Source organism: Eremothecium gossypii, chromosome VII (genome assembly GCF_000091025.4).
Source record: "Eremothecium gossypii ATCC 10895 chromosome VII, complete sequence".
NCBI classification, from domain to species: domain Eukaryota; kingdom Fungi; phylum Ascomycota; class Saccharomycetes; order Saccharomycetales; family Saccharomycetaceae; genus Eremothecium; species Eremothecium gossypii.
The window spans coordinates 1-26,216 of NC_005788.4; the positions used below are offsets into that span (position 1 = coordinate 1).

At 45.3% G+C, this 26,216-nt stretch overlaps 9 protein-coding genes across 9 annotated transcripts, besides 2 other annotated features; 4 read left to right on the forward strand and 5 right to left on the reverse strand.

Moving 5' to 3' along the window:
• Nucleotides 1-461: a telomere (Chromosome VII left end terminal telomere repeat. Composed of an estimated 20 copies of a 24 base repeat unit, and occasionally sequence varients of this repeat.).
• Nucleotides 462-3,200: a telomere (Chromosome VII left subtelomeric sequence. Shares some sequence similarity with other subtelomeric regions.).
• A 107-nt stretch (nucleotides 3,201-3,307) lies between these two features.
• Nucleotides 3,308-3,979, forward strand: AGOS_AGL369W (AGL369Wp; the record flags this gene model as incomplete). The annotated part of the gene is made up of 1 exon (NM_211359.1): nucleotides 3,308-3,979. One exon carries the CDS (start codon nucleotides 3,308-3,310, stop codon nucleotides 3,977-3,979), a length of 672 nt encoding a protein of 223 aa, NP_986297.1.
• A 2,052-nt stretch (nucleotides 3,980-6,031) lies between these two features.
• On the forward strand, nucleotides 6,032-7,165 carry AGOS_AGL368W (AGL368Wp; the record flags this gene model as incomplete). The annotated part of the gene is made up of 1 exon (NM_211360.1): nucleotides 6,032-7,165. One exon carries the CDS (start codon nucleotides 6,032-6,034, stop codon nucleotides 7,163-7,165), a length of 1,134 nt encoding a protein of 377 aa, NP_986298.1.
• Nucleotides 7,166-10,793: 3,628 nt separating this feature from the next.
• AGOS_AGL367C (AGL367Cp) lies at nucleotides 10,794-11,414 on the reverse strand (the record flags this gene model as incomplete). Its single annotated transcript, NM_211361.1, has 1 exon — nucleotides 10,794-11,414. One exon carries the CDS (start codon nucleotides 11,412-11,414, stop codon nucleotides 10,794-10,796), a length of 621 nt encoding a protein of 206 aa, NP_986299.1.
• Nucleotides 11,415-12,572: 1,158 nt separating this feature from the next.
• On the forward strand, nucleotides 12,573-12,719 carry AGOS_AGL367WA (AGL367W-Ap; the record flags this gene model as incomplete). The annotated part of the gene is made up of 1 exon (NM_211362.1): nucleotides 12,573-12,719. The coding sequence occupies one exon, from the start codon at nucleotides 12,573-12,575 to the stop codon at nucleotides 12,717-12,719; it is 147 nt and encodes a 48-aa protein (NP_986300.1).
• A 2,076-nt stretch (nucleotides 12,720-14,795) lies between these two features.
• On the reverse strand, nucleotides 14,796-15,518 carry AGOS_AGL366C (AGL366Cp; the record flags this gene model as incomplete). The annotated part of the gene is made up of 1 exon (NM_211363.1): nucleotides 14,796-15,518. One exon carries the CDS (start codon nucleotides 15,516-15,518, stop codon nucleotides 14,796-14,798), a length of 723 nt encoding a protein of 240 aa, NP_986301.1.
• A 672-nt stretch (nucleotides 15,519-16,190) lies between these two features.
• Nucleotides 16,191-17,990, reverse strand: AGOS_AGL365C (AGL365Cp; the record flags this gene model as incomplete). The annotated part of the gene is made up of 1 exon (NM_211364.1): nucleotides 16,191-17,990. One exon carries the CDS (start codon nucleotides 17,988-17,990, stop codon nucleotides 16,191-16,193), a length of 1,800 nt encoding a protein of 599 aa, NP_986302.1.
• Nucleotides 17,991-19,122: 1,132 nt separating this feature from the next.
• Nucleotides 19,123-22,905, reverse strand: AGOS_AGL364C (AGL364Cp; the record flags this gene model as incomplete). Its single annotated transcript, NM_211365.1, has 1 exon — nucleotides 19,123-22,905. The coding sequence occupies one exon, from the start codon at nucleotides 22,903-22,905 to the stop codon at nucleotides 19,123-19,125; it is 3,783 nt and encodes a 1,260-aa protein (NP_986303.1).
• A 581-nt stretch (nucleotides 22,906-23,486) lies between these two features.
• AGOS_AGL363C (nucleobase cation symporter-1 family protein) lies at nucleotides 23,487-25,097 on the reverse strand (the record flags this gene model as incomplete). Its single annotated transcript, NM_211366.1, has 1 exon — nucleotides 23,487-25,097. The coding sequence occupies one exon, from the start codon at nucleotides 25,095-25,097 to the stop codon at nucleotides 23,487-23,489; it is 1,611 nt and encodes a 536-aa protein (NP_986304.1).
• A 493-nt stretch (nucleotides 25,098-25,590) lies between these two features.
• Nucleotides 25,591-26,109, forward strand: SMU2 (Smu2p; the record flags this gene model as incomplete). The annotated part of the gene is made up of 1 exon (NM_211367.1): nucleotides 25,591-26,109. One exon carries the CDS (start codon nucleotides 25,591-25,593, stop codon nucleotides 26,107-26,109), a length of 519 nt encoding a protein of 172 aa, NP_986305.1.
• Nucleotides 26,110-26,216: the final 107 nt, after the last annotated feature.

Consider the following 26,216-nt stretch of genomic DNA (forward strand, 5'->3'; position numbering starts at 1 on the left):
GACCCATACACCACACCGCTGAGAGACCCATACACCACACCGCTGAGAGACCCATACACCACACCGCTGAGAGACCCATACACCACACCGCTGAGAGACCCATACACCACACCGCTGAGAGACCCATACACCACACCGCTGAGAGACCCATACACCACACCGTTGAGAGACCCATACACCACACCGCTGAGAGACCCATACACCACACCGCTGAGAGACCCATACACCACACCGCTGAGAGACCCATACACCACACCGTTGAGAGACCCATACACCACACCGCTGAGAGACCCATACACCACACCGTTGAGAGACCCATACACCACACCGCTGAGAGACCCATACACCACACCGCTGAGAGACCCATACACCACACCGCTGAGAGACCCATACACCACACCGTTGAGAGACCCATACACCACACCGGTGAGAGACCCATACACCACACCGCTGAGAGACCCCGCAGCCTTGTGCGCCCGCGTGCGCCCGCGTGCCAACTGCCCCGGCGGCTCGTTGTCCGGCAAGGCCCCGGCGAGGCGGCGGCTAGTTGTCCGGAGCGTGCACGCTATTCCAACATGGCATGACAACTTTTTCGCGGTCTTGAGATAGGTCTTGATCTTGAAATGACTCTTTCTGTCTGGAACATCTGGCTTTGTCATAGAGCATATTTTTTCATACTAAGTAACCTATAAAACTGTTTCAGTTCCTACATATTTGTTTGACTGCCACTGATTCATTTGCAGTTTATGTGTCAACTGCAGTACTCGTGAGCCGCTTCGTAGCTTCCCGTAAGCCTCACCCAGAAGTAGATGCAATCAGAGTACTCACCGGCCCAGGCACTGCTGAGGAACAATCCAGTTAAAGCTGCAAGTTGGGAGATTCTCATATTTCTTTGCTAGTGGCTTACCGTACTACAACCAGGAGCAGCTATTACCGCGCCTGCCCCTTTTATAGTGTTAGCCAACCGTTGAGCAGCACATATCCTTTGTGTCCATCGCTCGCCCATCATAGGCGTATCCGTTACACTTCTCCCTCCAAGCTTTTGGAGTGCGATGTGTCTCTTATCTTCGAGACGCATACTCCGGAAAAGCTAGCCGCCCTGCCTCTGCCCCTTGTTCGGCGAGCCCTACGGTGAATGCACCCGGACACCATAGGACACCGTGCACGCCTGAATTCAGGAACCCCACTGCGTAAGAATCTGAGAAGCGGCCTGTGCGGAGATCTCTGTGGAGACGCCATTACCGCGCACCGGCCCCTTTTATATCGTTGGCCAGCCGTTCCCAGCATATCTTCCTTGCGTCCATCGCTAGTCCATCGCTGGTCCATCCTAGGCTTGTGTCTAGACCGCTCCCCCGACGTTTTGGAGTGCGATAGGTCTCCTATCTTCCAGTCGCGCACGCAGAGGTACGCTCAGATGTTCGCCGAGGCCTTTGCTCCAGAGTACAGCAAGCGCAGCTGTGGATAGAGAGACACATGCAGCCTTATCCATACCTAAAAGTCGCATTGCAATACGGACATGCCACGCAAACGAAGCCCGACAAGCTGCAAATCTCCAGTGGCTTCGCAAGCTACTCTTATACCCGAAACCATGGGTTACACTGATGCGCAGCTGTGCCGCGCAAGCTACATTGGCCACGGACTAATAGCGAGTGCGTGTACATGCCAAGCCTGCACGTCTGTCAATTCACTACCGTGCAACTAGTTTTTCCGGAGTGCGCGCGCCGGAGTAACTGTCCGGATCGCCATGATGCGAGATATCTGGGGGCTGCGTGCTGCGCGGCCTTCTCGAAACCACCCGCTGTGAGATATCTGTAGTGGGGTGCCTGCGCACGCGTCTGAGGGCTCCGGCGAAGCACCAACGAGAAAAACTTGGAGAGGCGGACTCTACAGCCATTCGTACGTCGACACCATCGTGCGTTTCCTGGCGCGGCTGCAACCACCCCTCGTTCGCCATAAAAACTGCCAGCTGAATCTGCCATTTACACTGGCCCGCTGCCACGTAGTCGCTGAGATGCTGCGCGATATAGAGAGCACACCCCTCATCGAAGAGCATGAGCATTTAGAGCAGCAGCTTTATTTATTTTATCGATACCAGTACAGACTGGCCATATGCTGGCTATTCTGCTACGTCAGCCATGCTGCTTTCTGTTACTGTGTTTTGGTCGGAACTTGCCGACTCCCACGAGATGAAGATTGGAAAACTTCATATTCATCTTCAAGATTTAAAGGTTTGTATCATTATAGATTTAGATATTAATGCATTCATTAGATTTTCAGAGGTAATAGAATTTCCGGGACTGTCTATGTCCTTGCTTACTACACTCTACAGCTATACATTTTTGGAAGCCTGTCTCTCCATCCAGCGTGACGTGCCTATATCTACCGCCGCTTCTTATCCTCTGCCCCTTGTCCGGCTGTCCTACGGTGAATGCACCCGGACGCCATAGGGCACCGTGCGCGTCTGGATTTAGGAACCCCACTGCGTCAAAATCTGATAAGCTGCCTGTACGGAGCTCTCTGTGGAGACTACTCTCCATCTGGAGGCACAGTGCCCAGGATAGACGGCGCAGGCCTTGTCCGGGGTTGTCCCTCCATACACCGAAACCAAACAGTTATGGCAGACCGCCGTGTCATCGCGCTACCACGGCCCATGCCATCCCCCGTAAACGGTACTTTCAGTGACGGAAAATCTCATGTCATAGGGTATAGTAGTTTATAGTAATTAACCTATATACCGGTCTCAGGTACTAAATAGCAGACGTGCCACGCTGCCTCATGCCAAGCCCGCACAACTAGTTTATCCGCAGTGCGCGCCGGAGTAATTATCCGGATCGCCACACTGGCTCCCTTCTCTGAAGTCTTGTGGTGGGGCGCCTGCGTACACGTCTGAGGGTTCCGGCGAAGCACCAACGAGAAAGACTTGGAGAGGCGGACTCTGCAGCCATTCGTACGTCGACACCATCGTGCGTTTCCTGGCGCGGCTGCAACTACCCCTCGTTCGCCATAAAAACTGCCAGCTGAATCTGCTATTTACACTGGCCCGCTGCCCGCAATCGCCGACATGCTGCGCGAGATAGAGAGCAATACCTCCATCGAAGAGCATCAGGTGGATGAAGTAAACGATACTGCTCTGAAACGATACCGGTACAGAACGGCCATATGCTTGTTATTCTGCTACGTCTGCCATGTTGCTTTCTGTAACTGCGTTTTGGTCAGAGCCGTGCAACTATACGAAGAGGAAGATTCGTCGGAGTTCTTTGACAACTTCGCAGGTTACGTATTGCTCGGTTGCACTTATTTTGGGGGAATGATGTGCATGGTTGTGCCTGCTGAGTGCCTGATGAAGAGATCGAAATGGAAGCTCAAGGCGTTGGTACTATGTTCAATCTACCTGATACTAATTGATCCAGCGTTACTGTGCGCTAGTGGCTTGTTATTAAACCTCTTTCCATCAGTTAAATCCTGGTCTCAGGATGATATTACAAAATATACTTTTTGGGAGGCCTGTGCTATGTGCCCATTTGTGGCCTGCGTTCCGATACCTGTAATCTTCAAACTGGCCTTCAAACGTGTGCCGCATCAAGAGAAAGAGGCAGCATCCTCTTTGGATGGTTATGATCGTGTATCTGGCACGGATGCTGAGCCACAGGGCAACTCGTTTGGTTGGAAACTATGCAAGGTGTTCTATATTTACTGTTCATTGTGCTCACTCGCCCAGGCATTTTTGGCTATCAGTTCATACCCGGACCTGGTTAAAAGTGAGCTTTTTGGCAAGTCTACACTGTACAGTCGCGCACTTGTGGGAACTTTATTCTTTCAATCGGTAGCGTTGCTTTGTTCGCTGTTCTGCAATTTTTACATTTTGAACTCAGGGGAACGGCGGGAACTCTATTTGGCCGGGGCTATTTCACTCTGCAGCTATAACTTTTTGTATATCTGCCACGACTATATAGTTGTTGCAGTCGGCCTTGAGAACTAACACAATACTGCTATATCCACTGCATATGATCTCAAGAAATACACATTGCTGCTCGTGCGCGCTAAACAGAGGAACTTAACAAAGTAGAAACCCATGTTACCTCGTATCCTTACAGCCAGTAAAAATTCACATTGAGAGTTGGGAAGTAAGTAATTGAGGTACCTGCGAGCCTGCTGGTTAAGGTTGGATGTCTAAGCGCTGAGAAGCCCATGCTTTGAAGTGCGATCTCACCTGTATTTGGAAGGGAACGCACCAGACGGGGGTGACTAGCAGAAGCTGCCAGAGGAGGGAAATGGCATAGAGAACACATTGTTATAATCTATGTTCAGCTTACATAAGGATTAATATAATTTCATTGTTTTTAGATTTTGTCAGAGATTTCCCTGTGTATGGATCATTTTATTGTAGATCGTTCGCAATATCAAATACCCGGCCGCAAAGAAATCAGCATCTTAATCACCACTAACGCTGACATCGTTCCTGGCTGCGACAGGGATTGTCACTGTGATCACGTGACAGATCCTAGCGGGGACCACCAACGGTGCCGGTGAAGGCTTGAGAAGGGCCCACCGCCTTTGCAACCACCGCACCTGCAGTCCAGGTTACAGTTATCGAACTGTCTTCAGCGAGGATAGAGGTTGCGCTTGCTAGTAAACAAATAACACCGGATAATTTCATTTTGCTGATTGTTATAGGGTTATTCGATGTAGACGGATATCCCACAAGAAATATGCAGTGCTTTTATATGCCGTTGATTTAAATATACGTATTTCTACATATCCTTTCCGAACTTCAAAAATTCATAGCACACATGTTACCAATACTTCAAAGCAATTCATATTTCCTGGTAAGGCATACCTGCACGTCTGCTCACTCACTGAAAAGTATTTATAACATCACTATAGTCACGTACTAAAATATAGGAACGTATGATAAATACGTCACCGCCGTTGTTCCAGATCAAAAATCAACATTATTTTACTGGCGTGGCGGGTATCCTTGATGAAGAGATAAAGACGGGTTGGCCACTTGGGCCCTTAATTCTGAAATCATAGTTCCAGGCTATATTTTTTGTAGCGTAGCATATGTCATCTGGAATACAATGGATATCGTTTCACAGGCAACAGCCAAGACATGGATTTACAAAAACAATGGGCTAACTAGGGGTATCGCTGCGCGGGGCGGGCTGCATTGTCGCAGCCGGGCCACACTAGTAGAGGTGACCAACATTCTTTTTCCGAGGCGGAGTCTTGCACAGAGCTCGAGCAAAGTAATAAGATGTCCCTTGAAAGCCCTGAGTAACTTGCTTCTTATTTGACTAGGGAAGGTTTTTGAGCATTTTTGTTAAGTTAGCTAGCAACTCAAAGTTAGCAACTTATAGCAGAACTAAGACCTTTGGTGTCAAATGAGCTGGCTTCTTTTCTGAAGACCATCACACCTTACTGAAGGTAGGCCATCAAACCTTTTGCTATATGCCTCGGTTGACATATTTGAGGGCATGAAAAAGCCGGTGCTTTTTAATTGTAGTGGACAAGCTCCAATTGCATACTCGCTTCGATAAACTTAAAACCCCAGTTATATTTAGTGCTGTGGGCGCAGCAACAGCTGGACAACGGGTGCAGTCTCACCAACTCTCTACGCTGCGGCTGGTTCGACCTGAACAACTTGAGGTCTTTTTTCCTTCTATTATCTGTCCATTAAATCAACGCACAATTTTACTTTCTGACCCATCGCCTGTTAGCATGGATACTTCGTTAGAAGAAGAGGCTTCCCCATAGTCTATGCAAACTTTGACCTGTACGAATATGTACTCTGTACTATTTCACAGATTAAAAATTCTTTTTATTTATACAGAGCATTTACATCTACCTTAAAGGTGCGCTAGAAAGGGGTAGAGGGCTGGTGTCCGTCTTGGGTTCCGCGCAGATAATGACGGTGACTCTCTTGACCTCACAGAACCTCGCTAAAGCCAGGAGCAGCCACTAAAATCCACTGGCCTCTTTTATACCGTTGGCCACCGCATCTTCATTGCTTTCATCCCCAGTCCATCCTATGCTGCGAGATATCTGGGGGCTGCGTGCTGCGCGGCCTTCTCAAAGCCACCGGCTGCGAGATATCTGTGGTGGGGTGCCTGCGCACGCGTCTGATCACTCCGGCCAAGCACGTGCATTTTCTGGCGAGGCTTGCAATCTCCCCGTTCGCCATGAAAACTGCCAGCTGAATCTACTATTTACGCTGGCCCGCTGCCACGTAGTCTCTGGGATGCTGCGCGATATAGAGAGCAATACCTCCATCGAAGAGCATAAGGTTGATGAAGTAAAGGATAATACTCTGAAACGATACCAGTACAGAACGGCCATATGCTTGTTATTCTGCTACGTCTGCCATGTTGCTTTCTGTAACTGCGTTTTAGCCAGGTCCTTGCAACTACCCCAAGATAAAGATTCGGAGGAGCTCCTTGACAAACTCAATGGTTATGCAATCTTCAGTTGCCATGCTGTTGGGTTAATCACACTGACCAGAGAGCCGGCTGAGCGCTTGATGAATAGATGGAAGTTGACGGCTTTGGCACTATGTTCAATATACCTGGTAATATTTGATCCAGAGTTACTGTTTGTCAGTGGCTGGTTATTAAACTTTTTTCCATCAGTTAAGTCCTGGTCTCTGGGTAATATTGCAGAATATACTACTTGGGAGGCCTGTGCTATGTGCCTGGTCGTGGCCTGGGTTTCGGTACCTGCAATCTTCAAACTGGCATTCAAACGTGTGCCGCATAAAGAGAAAGAGGCAGCATCCTCTTTGGAGTGTTGTGATCGTGTACCCGGCACGGATGCTGAGTCACAGGACGATCGTATTTCTTTTTTAAATGGGAAACTAGGCAAGGTGTTCAATGTTGTCTTTCTATTTGGCTTACTTCACCAGGTATTTTTGGTTGTCAGGTCATACCTGGACTTGGTTAAAAGTGAGAGTTTTGGCAATTCTGTACTGTACAGTTGCGCACTTGTGGCAGTTTCATTCCTTTATTTGGTAGCATTGCTTTCCACACTGTTCTGCACTTTTTACATGTTGACCTCAAAGAAAATAGAAGGGCCGTTCATTTCTATCTGTTTTCATTTATTCTGCAGCTATAACTTTTTGTATTACTGTCAAAGATTTATAATTTCCACCGTCAGCCTTGTGGGCTGACAAAATACTGCTGTATCCACTACATATGATCTCAAGAAATACACATTGCTGCTCGTGCGCACTAGACAGAGGAAATTAACAAAGTAGAACCCCATGCCCATCAAATGCTAGCAGTTGCAGAAGCTTCCAAAGAATAGAGAAAATATAGAAAAGATACTGTCACAATCTATTTTCAGTTTACATATAAATGGGACATAAGTCCATTGTTTTTGCGTTTCTTGGGTGGTTCTTGTCTACGGTTGTCATTTTATTGTAGATCCCTTGTAATGCCAGATAAAAACCGGCTTCAGGAAATTAGGCCTCATCATCGTCACCAAGTCTGAGCTAAGGTTGTTGCTCCTGGCCGTCGTCGCCACCATAGTCTTTCCGACATTCTGGATGCCAGCGTCCATCATTGCAATCAGGTTTCTGGTCACGGCGCTCAATGTTACCATCATAAGGCCTTTCCACTCCAATGTCTAGTCCTTTTTGCAAAGCAGGTCCCATAGCGAGGATAGAGCTTGCACTTGTTAACAAAAAGATAGCACTGGATAATTTCATCTCGCACACTATATAGAGATATTCAATGTAGAAATCTATCCCCCAAGAAATGCGGTGCTTTTATGCCATTCATTTTAAAATAGACGGCTTCCTATTTCATATCGTTGCCTGCACATGTGGTGGCGCAATGGTGAATCTTAATAAGCCAGGCTAAAGTGACCCATCTGATGCACCCCCAATGGCTTTACTCATTCGTTATTCTTGCCCGGAAACAGCATATATTCCAGCCCTTCATAGAACTCATGTAACTAGCAGTTTAAAGGAGTCCAGCATTCCCTGATGAAGCATACATGCCACTCTGCTTACTCCAGTAAAAATATGTATAACATCGCACTGCCCTACGCGCGTGAATCAATCTGAGTTCCGGTCGCAGAGGGTTATATTACAGACCTGGGCTAGCAATAGCTCGAGTTTGGTTCATACCGTGCATGTAACTTTTGGACAGAAATGCGTCATTTGATAACAGAATCAGTACTACATAGCCAAGCGCACTTGCTTTGCTCGTTTCGTCAGCTAGTCATTTTGGATAGCATGCCACACACAGCATCGGCCTTGAGTGAGAATTATACTGTTGCGCACTTGCGGAACTGTTATTCGTTCAAATTGTAGAATTGCTTTCCTTGTTTTTCTGAAATTTTTACATTTTCATCTCAAAGGAATGGCCATCAGCTACTGATGCATTTTTTATCTTAACATGGAGTTGTGGTTCTTTGGAACTCTCCCTCCTGCGCGTCTGTTAATTGAATTTACTACCGTATAACCAGTTTTTCCGGAGTGCGCGCGCCGTAGTAATTGTCCGGATCGCCATGCTGGGCTCCCTTCTCTGAAGCCTTGTGCTGCGAGATATCTGGGGTTTGCGTGCTGCGCGGCAATCACCCCTCCTGCGCGCTCTGTATCTGTATCTATCTCTCCATCGGCGTGACGCGCCCCATCCGATACCCTCACGCGTGACTCTGGCCGTTCATCGTTCAGGTCTTGCACCCGCACACCATAGGACGCCATGCTCGTCTGGATGCAGGAACTCGACTGCGTAAGAATCTGAGAAGCAGTCTGTGCGGAGCTTTCTCTGGAGGCACTACTCTGCTTCTGGGCACACCCGCACACCATAGGACACGGGGTTAGGTACGCTCAGATTTTCGCAAGCTACTATTTGCTACCTAGCTACACCAGAGTACAGCCGCGCGCCGCAAGTTACGTCTGTTCCTGACTACACTACCCATACTACTAGTTTTTTTGGAGTGTGTGCGCTATCTTTCCTGTCATAACTTCAATCTCTGAAAAATTATCCGAAGCCCTTCTGTGAATATTGAACTTATGTGAGGGGTAAGCTACCTATTTGGTGTACAGCTATAACCATAATACTCTCATTCACCGATAAACTAGCTTATATAATTGCTTGTGTCGTGTGAGGTCAGAACGCACAGGTGAACGCGGGTTGCCAGCTGAAAGAGAAGTTCATACTTTTTCCGTCATTCGTTCTTATATTATAAGGCCTCTTGCATTGTGCTTCTGTAAAACTGCTACTTAAAATTTATAAATGATATAATATCAAAGTAAGTTTTTATGCTTCACTGGTTCATTTAATACTTCTTTTAAATTAATTCTATATTTACATATAAACTTTGGTTTTTGACTAATAACCGTGATGAAAGTAGAAGGACTTTTGTTTCACTTGCTAAGACATACTATTTCAGGTATTAATTTTCCGAAATATCTCTTCAGTGGCTTATTATATGCAAACTTGTGCTACGGAGCTATCTCCGGTGTTGCTTTGCGCAACTTTCTGGGAGCATACTGTAGGCACAGTGAACTTTAGTACCGAACTCCGATGCATGCATACCCTCGCAGCACCCAGTACCTCGCCCGGACATACAAATGCGATCTTAATAATTGTGTAGACTATCCCATGGCTAAACAAGGGCGGTTGTGGTTTTAAAATGACTGAGAATAATTGTTTCTGTTAGAACGTTCCAGATAGCCGCTGAATGACACCAACGGCACATAGAGGTAACATATAAGTAGTCAATCTCTCTTGAACGGGGCACGGGTACATTCCAGGAACGTGGTGTGGCTAGTCACCGGGTATTCGGAAAATTGTTTACTTATATAACATAACCCTGAACTAATGACGACCAAACTACGCTGCCTGTCAAAGCTGAATATCTTTGTTATACTAGATGACAGCGTAACTGATTAAAACAATAAACAAATCTAATAGCATGCTGAAGTGCCGCAGTAGGTCAGAGCTTGGTATTTTATTATTTTATAAACATTCAGGTGCAATAGATTTACGTTATTTTTGTTCTTTATTGAAACTAAGACCAGGGAACACCACATCATGGATGAGATGTTTCTATATCATTTGAGTAGGGAGCCTGCTAGTATTTTAATTAATGCATTATTTGATTACCCCCTACATTACCCTATCGACCTTCCTGGGGGCCATGTTGTAAATCAGTGATGTATTTATATCTTTTGCTTGTCATATAGTGCTAAAATCATATTTTACCTACACAGTTGTGCTCTTGACACTTAATTACAGCTCAGGGGAACTGAGATGGAAAAATATGGAACCATGAAGTACATTGAATCTTGAGTCCGCGGGTTGCCTTCGAAATAGCTTGTTTCTCTGAAAAGGCCAAAACTACATATATATGATACAGTATCGCTACAGCCTACGTAAGTCAGCCCCTATAATACTTGACAATTTGAACTTTGTAGGTCTTCTGAAGGAAAGGTTTTGGATCAACTGTAACAGCTTCCAAATAACTATATTTCAGGAGTTAATGGCAACGATATCTATCTGATCAATATGTGAACTTTATTGGTTACCAAACACTACTATGGTTCTAGATGTGTGATAGAAACCCAATAGTGACGTCATATTTCCTCGTCTTGGACTACATGTGGACAGAGACCATAGGCTATTTGACCAGAGAGATAGTAGTGATCTTTTTCCGAGACTTGACGAAACGCCACATTAATGGCATATGTCAGGTAGCCACCAGCGATAGAGGGCGTAGCAGCCCGCTTCCTGTGATCACAAACCTAGGAGGTAAACAGTGCATAAAACATGCAAGATTTTAACTTATACAGATAAACTTTCTTCTTCCGACTCGAAGGTGCCTTCTTTTGGAGACTTCGTGAAGTGAGACGCGACATAAGAGTAAATCATGTAAACAAGCATAGCTGCGCTTGAGGTAGCATAAAAAATCAGAATACCCTCTTCGTGCCAAGAGTCTACCAGTGGAAGAAAATGCAATAGTAAACTGCCAACTTTTATACCCAAGGCAGGGAACCAGACAGGAAATTGCCATATCCACAATGGCAGTATAATTACCAACCTCAATGTTATTATTCTCCGAAAATCAGGATCCCCAATGGGCCCATTCCATTTCAAGCTAGTAATATTGGCAATAAAATCTTCGAGCATTGCGTTCGTTGTAATAAATGCCATTGCAGCACCGCCGATGGCCATAAGATCCACAGTACCAATATAGTGTAAACGCTCAGTAAATACATCACTCTCGTTTAGGCTGTGAGCCTTAGCCAGACAGCAGGTACTGAAAGGTATGTAAAGCGTGTAGAAAAACAGCGCAAGGGCCGCTTTGCAGAATATTATGCTGGGCCCCCAATGCAACAGGCAATCTGAGATCTTTATGGCTAGTCGCATGTGATCAGAAGTTTTAAGCAAAGGTTGCGTCTCCATTTTCAAAACTCGTGAAGTCTCTGGCCAAGTCTGATATTTAGCGCATGACAGCGTTGATTTTGCTGTATATATTATATTTCCCCGAATATTCTGAAGTGGCTCAGCAGATGTCTAAGTACAAAGCATAGCACTCAAGCTATAAGTCTAACTGCAAGTACACACTCTCTGAGAGGAACAGGTACCAATTCTTAGAAGGCTCTGCAGACCAATGTGGGCAGACTAAGCCCCATAGAGCCCACGAACATATTTTCTGCGAGCGTTGGCGTTACAGGTGCATCGGAGTGAATGCTGTATTTTAGTGGAGTCCCATCTGCTGCACAGTCTATAGTTAACACGAACATAGCCCTTTTTTCAGAGAGGCGTTAAAGAACAATTTGCGATTATCTAACTAGGGGACTTGTACTTTATCAGAAAATTTCCTCATCCAAGGAAGGCTTATACAGACCAAGTACCAGCTACTCGGATAAAACCGCATATTTCGGTAGACAAACAAAACAAAATGCTGGTTCAAGCTATTTAAACGCTTAGTCCACTATTTGCAATTGAAGATGTTTTGGTTGGGAGCACGTAATAGCACATAGAAACGAGTGAGGCATCTTCGCTGCAATAGGCTCGACATTTCAAAACCATTTAGCATCAGAACCATTCAGCATCTAAATTCCTTGGTACCGCAACCATCATTAAAAAGCTGAGGTAATACTAAGCATGCTTACTCCGCAATATTTCGCGAATCTAAAGACACCTCTAGGTTTTGTTTTGCATCACGCGGCTTTTAGGGCGGCGCTAGATCAAGGGACTATTACATCATCATGAAAATGGGAAAAAAAAATGTTGCTTCTTTATTCCGAGCCACATACATTATTCTGAACGTGGACAGGTTCCGTGGTCTTTCGATACATACCCTGCGCCAACGTTCTATCGACCTATGCTACGAGGGAAGGGCGTCACAATGACCAATAAAAATACTGTACGTGTTGGGGTCCGCTGGGCCTACCGAAATAATTGGACAATGAACTGCACCAAGTTCCAGATAGTGCCAACTCTAATTACAACTACAACGGGGGGAGTGATTCGCTACAGACCCTTCTTTTTTTCTACATTTTAATAATCAAAACTTTTATTGTCAAATAGATATTATCATTTAATTTTTTAAAATAAATGACGCCACAAATAATTCCGTTTTTCTTTATGCATCAATTCACATATGGTTTTCTAGTTATCTTACTAACTTTACTTTTACTATCTTATGCGTTCTTATCCATGATTTTAAGATTATATCTCTCTAGAATATATTTATCTAAATGATAATAAATAGTTAATTTAAAAAATAAAAATAAAAATAAACTTTATAATCATTTTATTAAATATAATCAATATGAAATATTATATTAGTTAACCAATAGAACGATTTGATAATAAAGAGTTATTACTACTAGAGGACTTCAATAATAATAGCCAGCAAATAGAGAGTACAGCCCCTAAACTTAACATAATGGACATGTAGAACCACATAATAAGTATCATGAAAAGTAACATCTAATAATAGGTTAGCTAATACAAGAACAGTTATACCAGCAACGGTAAATGACAATAAGAATCATAATATATATAAGACATTTGTTCGTAATCTTAATGAACCACCATAAATAGTTAGTAATCAACCAAATACTTTACTAGTAGGAATAATAATAATTATAGTGGTATAATATTTATAGACTAAATAAAACGCCACACGGCATGTCAGTCATGAATATGATGATAGGACTGAAAGTCTGTGGATGGGTTGTGCGCTCCCGCTTGATACTGATTTTTCCATAGTTGAATAATAATCCTACATACGGCCCCAATTAGCTAGCAACATTTCATTATAGGATTGCATGCCCAGAACCCTCCTTGGCCAATACAGCCCTAAATAACAAATTCATCGCATTATTTTCTAATACCTGTGTATTTAAGTTTGTTGGGCCACTCGTGATCACAGTATCTATGGATACAATTCATCTGTCAATTGATAATGGTAAGCTTAGCAACAAGTTGTAAAGAACCCCATTATCTAACTAAGGATGTTCAGAGTTATGAAAAGGTAGTTTGGAAACCAGTTTATGCAAAACGGTTTCAACTTCGTAATTTTAATCATTTGTTCCCTATCAAAACCCGAATATTTCTCTTTACTCATCAGTGTTTTCAGCGGTAAGGTGGTCATAATAGATGGCCAAAATGCAGCTTCGGAGCACATAAAGTATTTGCTCAGATTAACCGCTGGCCCTAAAGCGAGATTGTTACTAGAAACTTGTATCCTTATAACATCAGAAGCTTTTAATAGACTTGTGTTACAATTCTGTGCTCCGAGTACAACCATCAGCTATAGCCATATAGCGCAAGATCTTTGTGATTTTAGTTCTGCTGAGTTACAATGCTTTACCCTATGTATCAGAATCCAAAGCTCGAGTCATAGTAAAAATATATATATGCATGTGTGAATGTAAACCAGGTGGGATGGTCTGTTGAAGGATTTCTGCGCTGCCGAATTCGATAGTAAACATAGAAACTGACCTTACAATTGCTTTGAACTTCAAAGCCCGTCTATGCCTTTGAGGAAAACGTACAGATCTTTTTGCAAGAGCTAAGAAAAAGTTCACCTAATCAATAAGAGCAGTGAATGTTGTCCTAATCAGTGAGTTACTTGAGTTTACCTAATTTGACATCTCTATACTGGCAAGTAATACTAAGATCAACCTCGAGCATATTTCCCTACTGAATTTGATAATGGATTCGTGTTTCCTAAGATTGAATTTTGGATATAAAGTTACAAGTTGGGTGCCCTTTTAAATACTGGTCTTTTAGTTCAGTAGTGCGATTGTCGATGAGTTTTTTATATCAGTATGGGAATACTGTGCACGTCAAAATGGCAATATTTATTTTTGTTACCCTCAGTCGCTGTCGCATAAAGATCTACAGAAAGTTGCAGCTTTGTGACTTGCGAAGTCTACAATGCAGAATGTGTCGCCCTTAAAAGAAAATATTACTATCGCCATCACTGAATTTTGCTTGTCCTTGTGAAATGTGGCACATGTGATGACACCAAGCCAATGCTGTTATCCTGTTAGATAGTGGGATATCAATTAAGGAGATATTCCCAATATACACTCAAGAGGTATTGCCGGCTGTCCACTATTCAACCAACTACTCAGCACAGAGAGTACAAGCACAAAGTTAATCGCTTCTATTATTTACAGTAATAGGGCCCAATATTTCAGATCATGACATCTTCATCGCCAAGATTGTTCAATTAAGAAATGAATCCTCGTTTATGGAGTGTTAAAGTAACTATTTATATATAGGACCCTTAAAGCGCAGCTTAGCCTAAAATATTTAGTGACACTAAACGGATGTAGTCGTCTGGTAAAGCGGGTCACCAAGTGCAGTAAACTCGCATAGTAGGCCAGGTATCTTACAAGATGACGACTGCATGTTACTCACTTCGCGGCAGGATGCGGTTATACCACCCGTTGGTGCACTAACAGAAAGTTCGTCCGACCATGGTGTGCACTGAACGCCCGTGGCATCTTGGGAGCAGTCACGCAAACTGAAAGATGCCTTCGCCATTTCGATCTGGACCTGAATCTGCACAATAGCGCCAGCTCTAGTAACGCCACAAATCATGCTCGAAGCCTCGGATACAATTCTGCGAACTGACGCACCCAAAATGGCCTCCACATCAGGGAACTCCATTTCTACAGACACACTCCCCCACGACCATGTGGCGTTGATAGCATAGTTACCGCGCAAGGTTCTCATACCTTCAGTGCGCTCAATGCAGCAAGTTACAGGCGTCCACTCTGTCCAAATATTTGTACGAGCTATTATACCTGCCTCTTTCCAACGTGTCCTTGGCCCGTCCTGAGCATAGCCGTAGCGGTAAATAGCCATGAATGCAGTTTCTGGGTCTGAATCTTCCTGAATGACATTTTCAGGAGCTGCTGGCGTGGAATCAAGCCGCTTTACAACCTCAGCTGGGCCAGTAAAGAGACATGACACCGAAGTCACTAGTAGTAAAAGCAGCATGAAGCTGCTGGGTAAACTTTTGCATATAATAGGATACATCGCGCAATCTAAAGATTCGAAACAGATAACTGTAGTATTTAGTCATTGGCAGCCAAAATGCCATGATTCCTTACACTTATTATATACAAAAGAATCGAACATCTCCGGTGTCAAAGGTAAATCTTTAACGCCTCATCTTTAATCCATAAGGGGTAATTTTCAGTATGTCGATTAAATGCCGTACATAACCAACCCCACTGTTGGTTACTAACTATAGAGCATGAGGCATCTTAGCGGAGTTTCGTTTCTATAAAGGGAAAAAATGCCGAGACGTAATCAAACAAGGCCGCACGTCTCCGTGTTCCTTGCGGCATGCGACTTACTACTGACACCAAGGATTATCTGCTAAGCTTGTCATTTAATGATTGATCGACGACCAATTGTTGGACAGATGTCTGCGCCGGTCGAGCTATAACAGAATTGGTGTCTCCACAGAGTCTGCAATTTCGGACGCACCATTCAGATGGTCCAGTTCTTGCATCTGAAATAAAGGACATAGTATTTACCGTTGTGCTTAAATTAGAAATATATATTTGCGGAACGAGTACACTAGAACACAAAACTATAGAACAGCTTCTCCTATCGAAGAATTAAGAGGAATTTGAAACATCGCCATGCTTTTAGAATTAGCGTGCTATTAACAAAACTACCGATGTGGACTGGTATCAGTAATCAAAGCTTTTGCTTCGTTTCATCATAATCTGGAGGACCATTATGCGCGAGAATCTCTAGCGGATCAAGAATCGCGCGCTCCCTCCTCTCAGCTTCCATGACCTTGTCTAGATTCCAGTATCTGTACAGGAATAAAATCGCAAATAACGTTCCCAAGACAGCAAAAAGGATAAATGGTATGACCAAATAAGGATCCGTCATGATGCCGTTGAAGATCTGCGTTAGAATGGAAGAAAGCGCAGTGGTCACCAAAAATAGGGACATGACAAAGGCCTTCATATCCTTGGGTGACCTCTCGAAGGCGATTTCATATCCTGTTGGCATTGCAAAACATTCAGAGACGCCAGACAGCACGTATTCCACTCCGACAAGCCATCTGGAAAGGGGTGAGACCTGTCTAATTGTTTCGCTACACGTACTGGCGTGCTTACCACAAGGCGAAGTGTTGTAAATTGCTGCTTGTATAATCGCACCTGCTACGGAGGCCAAGACGGCCAACATAAAGCCGAAGAAAATGCGGTACACAGGCTTGAAATTGATCCGTAGTCTTCTCAGAAGAGGGTTCAGCCCATAGTCTATTATAGGCATTGTTATGATAATCGCTAGTGGGTTGAAATTAGAAATCACATCATTAGGAACACCCTCTCCAGTCATAGACCCAGCTTGGTTATTGATAATACTTGAAAGCTGGTTGTCGTTCATGTTATAGATGACATAATATAGGAATATAACACAGGCAGCCAATGTTATTCTTGTATCTTCAACCAAGCTCTCTTTGTAGAAGCCCTCCTTGCTCCGACGCCAGCCGGTCCTACCTAAGGCTCTCAAGTTCGATGGCTTAGCATATCGCCAGAAGGACCCGCTGCGGTACCTCTTAAACCAACCAGGCTCGAAACACACCTTTATAACCTTTAAACATTCCGCGAAAAGCGACTCTCCCAGAGGCGGCGTGACCTTAACATTCTTTAAGGTCAACAAAATCGCGGGCATAATCAAAAAGAGCACAAGTGGGATCAGAAAAGACAGCCAATAGCCAACCCTTTGCGCTGAGTAACCTGTGGCTAGTGATACAAAACTCCCTACATTAATGCACCAGTAAAAAGTCATTGACATGCGCTGCAATGATGCATCCCTGTTAAGTATGACACGCTCCCCAGTCGGAAGTGTCTTAACAACGTTTGTTTCATGCGGATATTGGCGCAGCAGCATAGGAAGAAGAACAGGCTTCACAAATGCAGTGCACAGCGAGAGGGTCAGTAATCCAAGTACAGCAAGCGCCATGCACAAGTTGTTGTGCTTAATCACTGCAGGCAGCGCAGCGATCACGAATATCACATGAGAAACCACACCAGTCCATATGCCGAGCCATAACATTTTCAATTCCCCGACGTACATGTCAGCGACATAACCCGTTACCAGCGGGAAGAAATACGACGTGAATTTCAAAACTAAGTTCAGCGACGTAGCAACCTGAAGGCCACGTCCCAGCGCGCCAGGGTTCTGGTCGTCAGGCCCTGCGCCAGCGCCATTACCACCCTGAGGCAGCGGATACTGAAAGAAATTGTATAACCTATCACCTGTACCATAGTATGATGCACGCTCGGCCAACTCGATCAAACATATCATGTATACTGTCCATTTTGGGGCGGCAACTACATGGCGCAGCCGCTTTTCTTCCTCTTCTGTGGGCTCAAGCAGTTCCTCGGGGTATTGCGTACACACAGTCACAATCTCATTTTGAAAGCTAGATGAGTCTGGCTTTTTTTCGATGTTCTTCGGCTCTGGTTCTGCTGAATTCATCGCTTGGGGACCTGCTCACAGGAGTTTGTTTGCCCCGATGGGAACTCGGGCCTATATATATATCGCCTCTAAGCACACACTGTTACCGAACCAGTATTTGTTGTCCAATGCAGCGGCTAATCAACAGTGACTAAAAATTGAGGCTGCTATCGCCAAGAACAGCGACCACCATGGCCACAGAAATCGCCGCTCGAAGACCGTTGTGGTTGCACAAGAATTTCTCTTATCAAATTCCCTCCAATATCGTCACAAAAGAAATAATAAGTCATCAGAACCATTATGGCCGCGAGGATGCGAAGGCACCTCGTGATAATAAAATAAACCTAAAAGCCTCAGAAGAAATCCTGCTGCATGCGCAATGGGCGGGGATAGTATTCGCCTAGGAAACAACGTAGCCGGAAGTATGGAGGCAGATTACAGATCCACAGTTTTAGGCGAGATGAATCACAAAATTTGTGTGTGTTATCGCGCTGGCTTCAAGTAAATTGTTAGTCATACATCTCGGTTGTACTGTAAAACAGTTGGCTGCTGCCCTGGACGTTAGCTGTGCCCAGATAGCGCGGTGGGTCTAATCGAAATTATACTCAAGTGCCGAAACACGATTATATCACGTGACAATTTATGTTTCGTCAATGTCGTCGCGATCTTCGACATAGTCGTCCATGAATAGGAATATGTGGTGGGAGTGGGTCCGAGGCCGCTGGGTATTTCGCCAGCGCATTTTGCACCGGTTCTGGTTGTTGTCGGCTCGAGCTTTATAGTCGGCGGTGCTGCTTAAGTTGAGGCAAAGGGTAGCGCTCTCAGCTTGCCGCCACAGGACTTGCTTTTGCAGCAGGCCAATGATATGAAGGGTGAAAGACACCATGATTAAATCTGGATAAGTTCCCGGTACATCATGACTCATTCAAATTTACTGATGACTCCTGAGTATTATTGGCTGGGCGCTTATCACGGCACTGACCTCGGCACCGCCGGATATTTAGCAGTAGCGGGAAAGCCGCGACGGAGGTAACATGTGTGAGTTCAAACGGGGTTAGCTATTCATGAGACATTCTATCATTATATAACCACTATATATCATGAGTGGCCGATAAGTGTGGAATCGGATAAGTGTTGAATAGGGTAACGGAAGCTAAATCTTCTTTACACCCATCAACATTTCCCTTGTTCTCGACAATAAGTCGCCATCTTCTTTCTGCCGCCTAACCCTTACTGTCTGGGATTTGTACGGCTCTGTGTGGTCTTTTGAGGACTTTGGTTCCTGATAGCGCACGTCGCGTAATCTTTTGAGTAAAACGTCCACTGCGTGTTGTTCATCTACCTCGGTTCCCACAGACAGAGGTGTGGAGCGGGCAACGGACTTGGTTTTCTCTGGGCTAGGAACTCGTTCTATCACCCGCTTTACCTGAGACCTGCGTATTTCCTCACGCTCGATATTTTCCTTGCTGGCTTTCTTGAACAAAGCAACAAAGTCAAGAAACTTCTGAAAGAAGGTATTTCTGCTTTGTATATCCTTTGTGTCCTCTCCCCAGTATGAGACAAGTTTTTCAAAGTCGCCCATGGTGAGGGTGGATTGGTCAATTAGTAGCTCAGCCTTTTTCCTAGCATGCTGGATGCTGGACGCAGTCTTAGATAAAAACTGATCCTTGGGGTGAAACCTAGATGAGTCTGATAACGCTCCCACTGTAAGTGAGCGTTCCAAATTACTAATGCGCTCCCGAAACTCTTGCGCCTCTTGCTGGACATGCTGGACGATGATATTCGCCATATCCTGTACTTTCTCGAGATCTTCCGCGAAATTATGTAGTTCCGGATATCTTGTCCGTATAATACGTTCGATGACATGAATGAATGATAAATTATTGTCCTTGCTGGTTTTCGTAAAGGCTAACTTATTTATAGAGCTTAATTGAATTCCCAGGGCCTGTTTATTGTTCATATAGTTACCAATTTCAATGATGATAAAGAATAGTTGCTTTAACTTCTTCGAGCTCCGAATTGCTTTCGTTGCATCATCAATTCGCTGCAATTTGTAGAGAATATCGTAGTAGTCCCTCTCATATGTTAAAAGCACCAAGAGATATTTTGACCGAGCTGCCCAATATGACCGCAAGTTATAAAATAGTTCCAAGTATATTCTATCCGCGCGTTCCAAGACCGCAGGATCCTTGTCGGGGGTTTTCCCAGTAAGGTAGTTAGTCTCATATGGTGCAAACATGCGCTGTGTGCTTTGCGGGATATGGTTAATGTCATCCTTGCTGAAGAATTCTATTACGCGCTGATTTTGTAATATCTCTGCATGACAAAGAAGAACCATATCAATGAGCTCTTCGGTGCTATAATGAGAGAATATATGTAAGTTAATACCAAACAGCTGTGCCAAATCATTGGATAATAGTCTTATTTTTCCATTTCTGGTGGTCTGGGTTGGGGAGTTCGAACTGGCGGTCTTCGGGGTAGCAGGTACCACCTTAAAAAGATCTTCAATTTCTTTGAATACACCAAATGTCTCTAGCTTCGTGCTTGTAGAGATTCTTTCATTATGCTCATTCCACACTGTTTCCTTAATATTATCAATCTTATCCCAATGTATCTGCTTGAGCTTCACACGCTGTGAAGTAGGAGAAACTGGACCCTGCAATGAACAACGGAAGGATCCGGTAGCGCTCAATGAGATAGGTAGGGGTGGTGGTGGTGGTGGTGGCGTCATAGGACTCGCAAGTCCGATTTCCTTCTTTTCTTCTATTTCAGATAAAGCTTCTGGACTTTGCAATGTTCTTTCCTCATTCGTAATCAAATTTGGTGACGCCGCAGACGAGTCAGACTTGGAGGAATTTTCAGGCAGTGCTTTAGTATCCCAGGTACTGGTGGATGGTTTCCTTCTCTGAAGACCAACGACATTTGACGCTAACGAAAGGACAGGAGATGGTGCAGAAAGATCCTTGGAATCCGTCTGTTCGTCCAACGGCGCCGGATAGGTTTCGTGCAACTTTCTATGGTGCTTACTCCTTGCGATTAAGCAGCGGTATCCATTCTCCGCATCTGCAGTCGTTATACCTTCAGGTCCGCTTATGCTTCGTCTGTTCTTCTCAGCATTCAGCACAGAGGCAAAGCAAGTGCGCTTGCTTCTAGCTATTGTCGACGATCTCGCAACATTTGAATAAGGTAGAAGGGCACTGGCGCCCTGTAAATCAAATAATGATAACGATCCGGTATCCTTCCGGGTGCTCTCATCTGAAATAACAGCACTCTGCCGGTTGCCTGTTTTCCTTTGCCGCTCAATAGCTTCTAGTTTTTCCTCCAATTCCGCTATATAATCCATCTTTTTCGATTGATTACTCTTCCCGCGGATCATTGGACCGACCCCTGAATATTTCTGAACATGAGTCAGCGTCCCTAGTCGCCTCATTGTCTCTTTCATTTCAATCATCTTCTGCTTCATCTCTTCCATTTCTTGCACAGCTCGCCGATTAACCTGCTGTGCCTGAAGGTCATCCATTAGCCTGCTGATGGAGCTTCTCAGAGCTTCCTCAACACTTGGCATCTGTTCTTTATGGTAGTTCTCTAGAAGGTGGTCAAATGTAGCTTGTAAGAGATTCAAAAGTTTGAGAGCTTCTGCAGAGGTGCGAAAGGTTATGATTTGCATTACTGAGTCAACTAACTGCGCCATCGAACATCCCAGTTCAGTACCCTGAGTTAAACTAATGATCGTTTTGATCTGAGTCTCGAATGTTTTCTCTGGTTCAATCTGACCTTCTGTCGCGCATTTGGAGTTTATCTCAGCTTCTCTACTTCTATACTTGGACACTTGGTCAAGTAAAATCTCAGAACTAAGACGATCTCCAGACCGAAGAATTATTCGGAATATTGTGTGTATGCCAGCGTCGTTTAACAAAACCAATATCTTCCGTTTATCGCTGTATGTTGCCTGGCCCTGCACAATAGAATTTATAAGGAACATAGTCGACACACAGTAGTCGATTATCAACTGCTGCGGCTTCTGTATGGTGAACGATCTATGCCACTGCTCAAGGTCGTTTATGCTTGCAGTGACAGTGTCGAACCATAGAGCATAAACGCTATCCAATTCTTTTGAGACTTTCACACTATCCATGTATGTTAGTAGTAAGAGCATATCTGTAGTGAGTAGCCTAGTACGCACCTGGGCCTCAGAATTGGCGATAAATCGGCAAAGCATACCGATAGCTTCTAAATTGTCAAGTATCGCGAGCCGGCCCTTTTCATGGCTGATTAGTGTCTTGAAGCAGCGGAGATAGGCGTATTCAGTTTCCTTCGTAACAGCTTCGAGCTTTCTTAGAATAATTGCTATACCGTTAGATTCGATAAAATAATGACATGCGTTCCTGCCCCGTAATTGCTTCTCTAGCTGGAACCACATACCCTGGGATACGATCTCTTGTTGGTCTTTTTGGAGCATGGCAAGGAGTCTTCTTAGGTCTACTTCTATGTGTTCCGGATTTTGTTCAGATATTACGCCGTTTTGTGCATTATATTCCTCGCATACCAATTCCCACTTGGTTTTGTAAGACATTTTCCCCACCTTATTACAACTATTCCTTCCAGACGAACTATTACATTGCAAGTTATCGAAGTACATGTCAACGACAGTTTTATCGGGAATAACGCCCTTGTTGAATTCCAACCTCGAGGAACCATCTGGAACTTCGAACAATGTGCTATTCTTCAAATTGTTCTTATACAGGCATGGCTTCAATTTAGAAGTACATTCAGTTTCTGTTTCCCTGCTGGTCCCTCTTCCATCTTCTTTCAATCCCCCGATAGCATGATCTTTCCGCACTCCGCACCGTGGACCAGAATTGCTGAGCAGTTCCTGCGGGGTCTTCCCGAGACGTGACAGTGTAAGAGGCGATAGGCCAAAATTCCTGGTAGACATTTAAAGGTCTCTTCTTTATTAGCAAAATTAACTAGCGATGTTCTTTATCTGGTAACGTTCTGGCGGACACAAACGTGTACCTGTTTGATACTGTTTTCTTATTTACCTTCTGGATTGTGACTTCAAGCTGAAATTGAAATCCCTTCTGTGAGTCGTTTGTCCGGCACTGTTCGAGATCATGTCGGCTGGCGCGGACAATGTCTGACTTGTAAATAACAGTAGACCGAGAGCGACCAAACTGCCTCTACACGACAGAATTAAAGCCAGTGTAATTGAATGAAAAACATAATGTTACCGTTTAGATATCACGACTTAGACAGCACGCCATAAAATCAGAAGCGGGAGGTCTGCCCAACCCAATGTAGTAAAATTGAGACACATTTACATATGGCTGGATACGTCGCGTTCCGTGCCTCGCATGCGAATCCGGTACTCAATAGTGCGTTCTAATTATTTAATAGATGGATTTTGCGCGTGATGTATTATGTAATTATGGATACAATTTGACGTTCTTCTACCGAAACCACAAATGTATAGTACTTGCACAGAGGAGGTCTCATCAATACTGTTCCCCTGTTCCCCTAATATGATGAAGCGTCTAATTCGGCTTCTTCTTTCTCATCGGCACCCGCAATATTCCAGCGTTTTCTTTCCTCCTCTGTGAAAGTATTGAAATAGTCTGCTTCATCTCGTCCATCCACAGGACTAGGGAATATGAGATTTGCAATCCAGTACATGGCAAATGTAATCAGAAACTGGAAAATGAAGCCTCCCTTGTAGAAATCGTAAATTCCCTTGCTCATTTTGGCCTTTGGGTTCGCCGTCTTAATTAATCCAGGAACACCTAGAGCAGATCCAGCAATGAAGCAGAATATAGACTTAAAGTTAATTCCTCGACAGTACCAATACAGACTCTGCGGCCCGCGAATGTAACAATCTGACAGCTTGATCTCGCGGTTGCGGACAACGTAATATTCACACACAGACATAGCTATGATCGGTGTGATGAAGACAGAGAAAGAGCTCATCACATCCAAAAATGCCTTGCCCGAAGAATAGTAGGTCCATGGCTGGGAAGGCCAAGCAAGTAGGAACACAATAAGGGCGCCTCTCCTCGTGTTAATATACTTCGGAAATATAGTGGAAAGGTCCATACCGCCGGGGATGGCGTTTGCAACCGTTGTGACAGAAAGCTGGGACACGACAAAGCACAGGCCCAAGAAGAAGCATGCAGCCCGCACACCAGGTGTGTAGTCTTCCTTCATAATCAGCAAACAGATGTCTGCCGGTGTCACAACGGTCTGCTCGTACTTCCAGGCAAAAGAACTAGTGCAGAAAAGCGCTAGCAAGGGGACAAAGATACCTGCAATGTTGATGCCCAGAATAGTCCCCCAGTGTGAGTGGCTCGGCCGCCGGTTGAAACGAGAATAGTCAGACTGGTTGGCTAAGCCGGCGACCAGGCCCGAGTACCAGGTGTTGATGCCGAAGATCCATGCCCAGGCATGTTCACTGCGGGACAACGTGATTGGCGCACGCATCAGAGTGCCCTGGTTCCCAACCATGATGCACACCCACAGCGTTAGCGCGAACGAGGCCACGAGTGTAACAACAGAGGACACTATCAGCATCAGATCAAAGTACTCGGGCTTGATGAAAAGCAACGGCAGTTCCAGCAGAAGGAAGATCACAAACCCGATCAGCTCATCGGGCCTGAAGCCCACACTGTCCGGAAAGGTGTTTTTCATGTTCAGGTAGCTGCTGCTGAACGTACTTAGGACCACGTTGACACAAAGAGCCCCCATCCATGCCTGCGCTGCAAACCACACCACGGACAGCAGACTACGAAGCAGCACGCCAAACCACGCGCCGTTGGTCCCCCACAGTATCCGCTGAAACACCGAGTACCCGATGTGGTACTCCGACCCGTATAGACTATTGCAGATGGATATCGCCGTAATGATGGCATTCCCCACAATCACCACTCCCAGACTCTGCGGGCCGTTGAGCCCCAGATCATACAACGCTGCTGCCCCCGTCCAGGTGCTCATGCACAGGCAGATGATGCTCCAGTATGAAAGGTAACTCATCATGTTCCAACGGCGCCGGGCCAAGGGAATTGGAACAATGTCCCTATTCTTCATGGAGTTGGAGTCCTCCAGCCGCAAGAAATTATCTATCCTTGCCAAAAGCATGCTGAATGAACGACCTCGAGCTGCCTCGCGCACTAACGGAGCACCCAGAACTGCACGACTTCCTAGGTCCTAAATATATATAACCCACCTGGCAGGTGGCATACTCATCCGGACAAAACTAAAAAAAAATCTTAGTTGGGAGCAATGAACACATACGTGATGTACGCATGCTCGGCACAGTCAACCCGCAGTATGCAGTACTACGTAGTCTAAACGCGTAATTTCCCCGCCAGCTAGACTTCGGTGAAAGACCGAATTTTCTGCCGCATGTGTGTCAGACTTCGGAATTATGCTCTAATACATAATAGTCTACCGAGGATCTGCTGCAGAGATGCGGATAGCTTTGTCGTCTGAAGGTATACGGACGGACAGCTAAGGCAAAGTCAGGCGATTTACAGATAACCGAACGGGCGGTTGTACCTCCCGCGCAAGTAACAATTTAGCTAGGGCGTACAAATCCGCACGCTCCGCAGTACTTTACATACGGCAACACATGGTGTCGGAAGCCGTAAGCTGCACACGCGAGGCACCGCCTGAGAGCAGGAAGCGGCGTACAAAACGCCGGCCTCAACGAATCAAGCAAGTAGGACAGAGCGAACGCCTGCAGAAGGAGCTCCAGCAGGCGCGCCACCTGCTAGGGGAGAGCTTGAAACTGCGATCGCAGAGCGCGCAGTGGTCTGTGTTCCGCATTTGCACGCCAGGTATATGCGAAGAGGAATCCTGCACCTTCCTGGTGCACGTTCCGCACGACTATCCATGTAGCGCGCTTAGGGTGGAGCCGGAGGGCCGTGGTAGCGGTGCGCAGTCACGTGTGGCGGCCCATTTCAACTGGCGCTGCAAGCAGCAGTGCACGCGCGACGCCCCGTTGGCGGCGCAACTGAACTACCTGATCTCGGAACGGCAGCTGCTCGCGACGCCCGATTACGTTGCGCGCGAACGGCTCCGTAAGTCGTTCTACGCGCTTTTTGCAGCCCCGACTAGCGGCTGCGGCGGGGTCGACGGAGAGCGCTAGTCGCGCGTGCGTTTACGCATTCGGACTGTCTGTTGGGATAGGATCTGGCGTCTCCTGCAGCCATCCGCTGTGAGCAGGACTAGTAGGTGCGTCTCGCGGTCAGACCG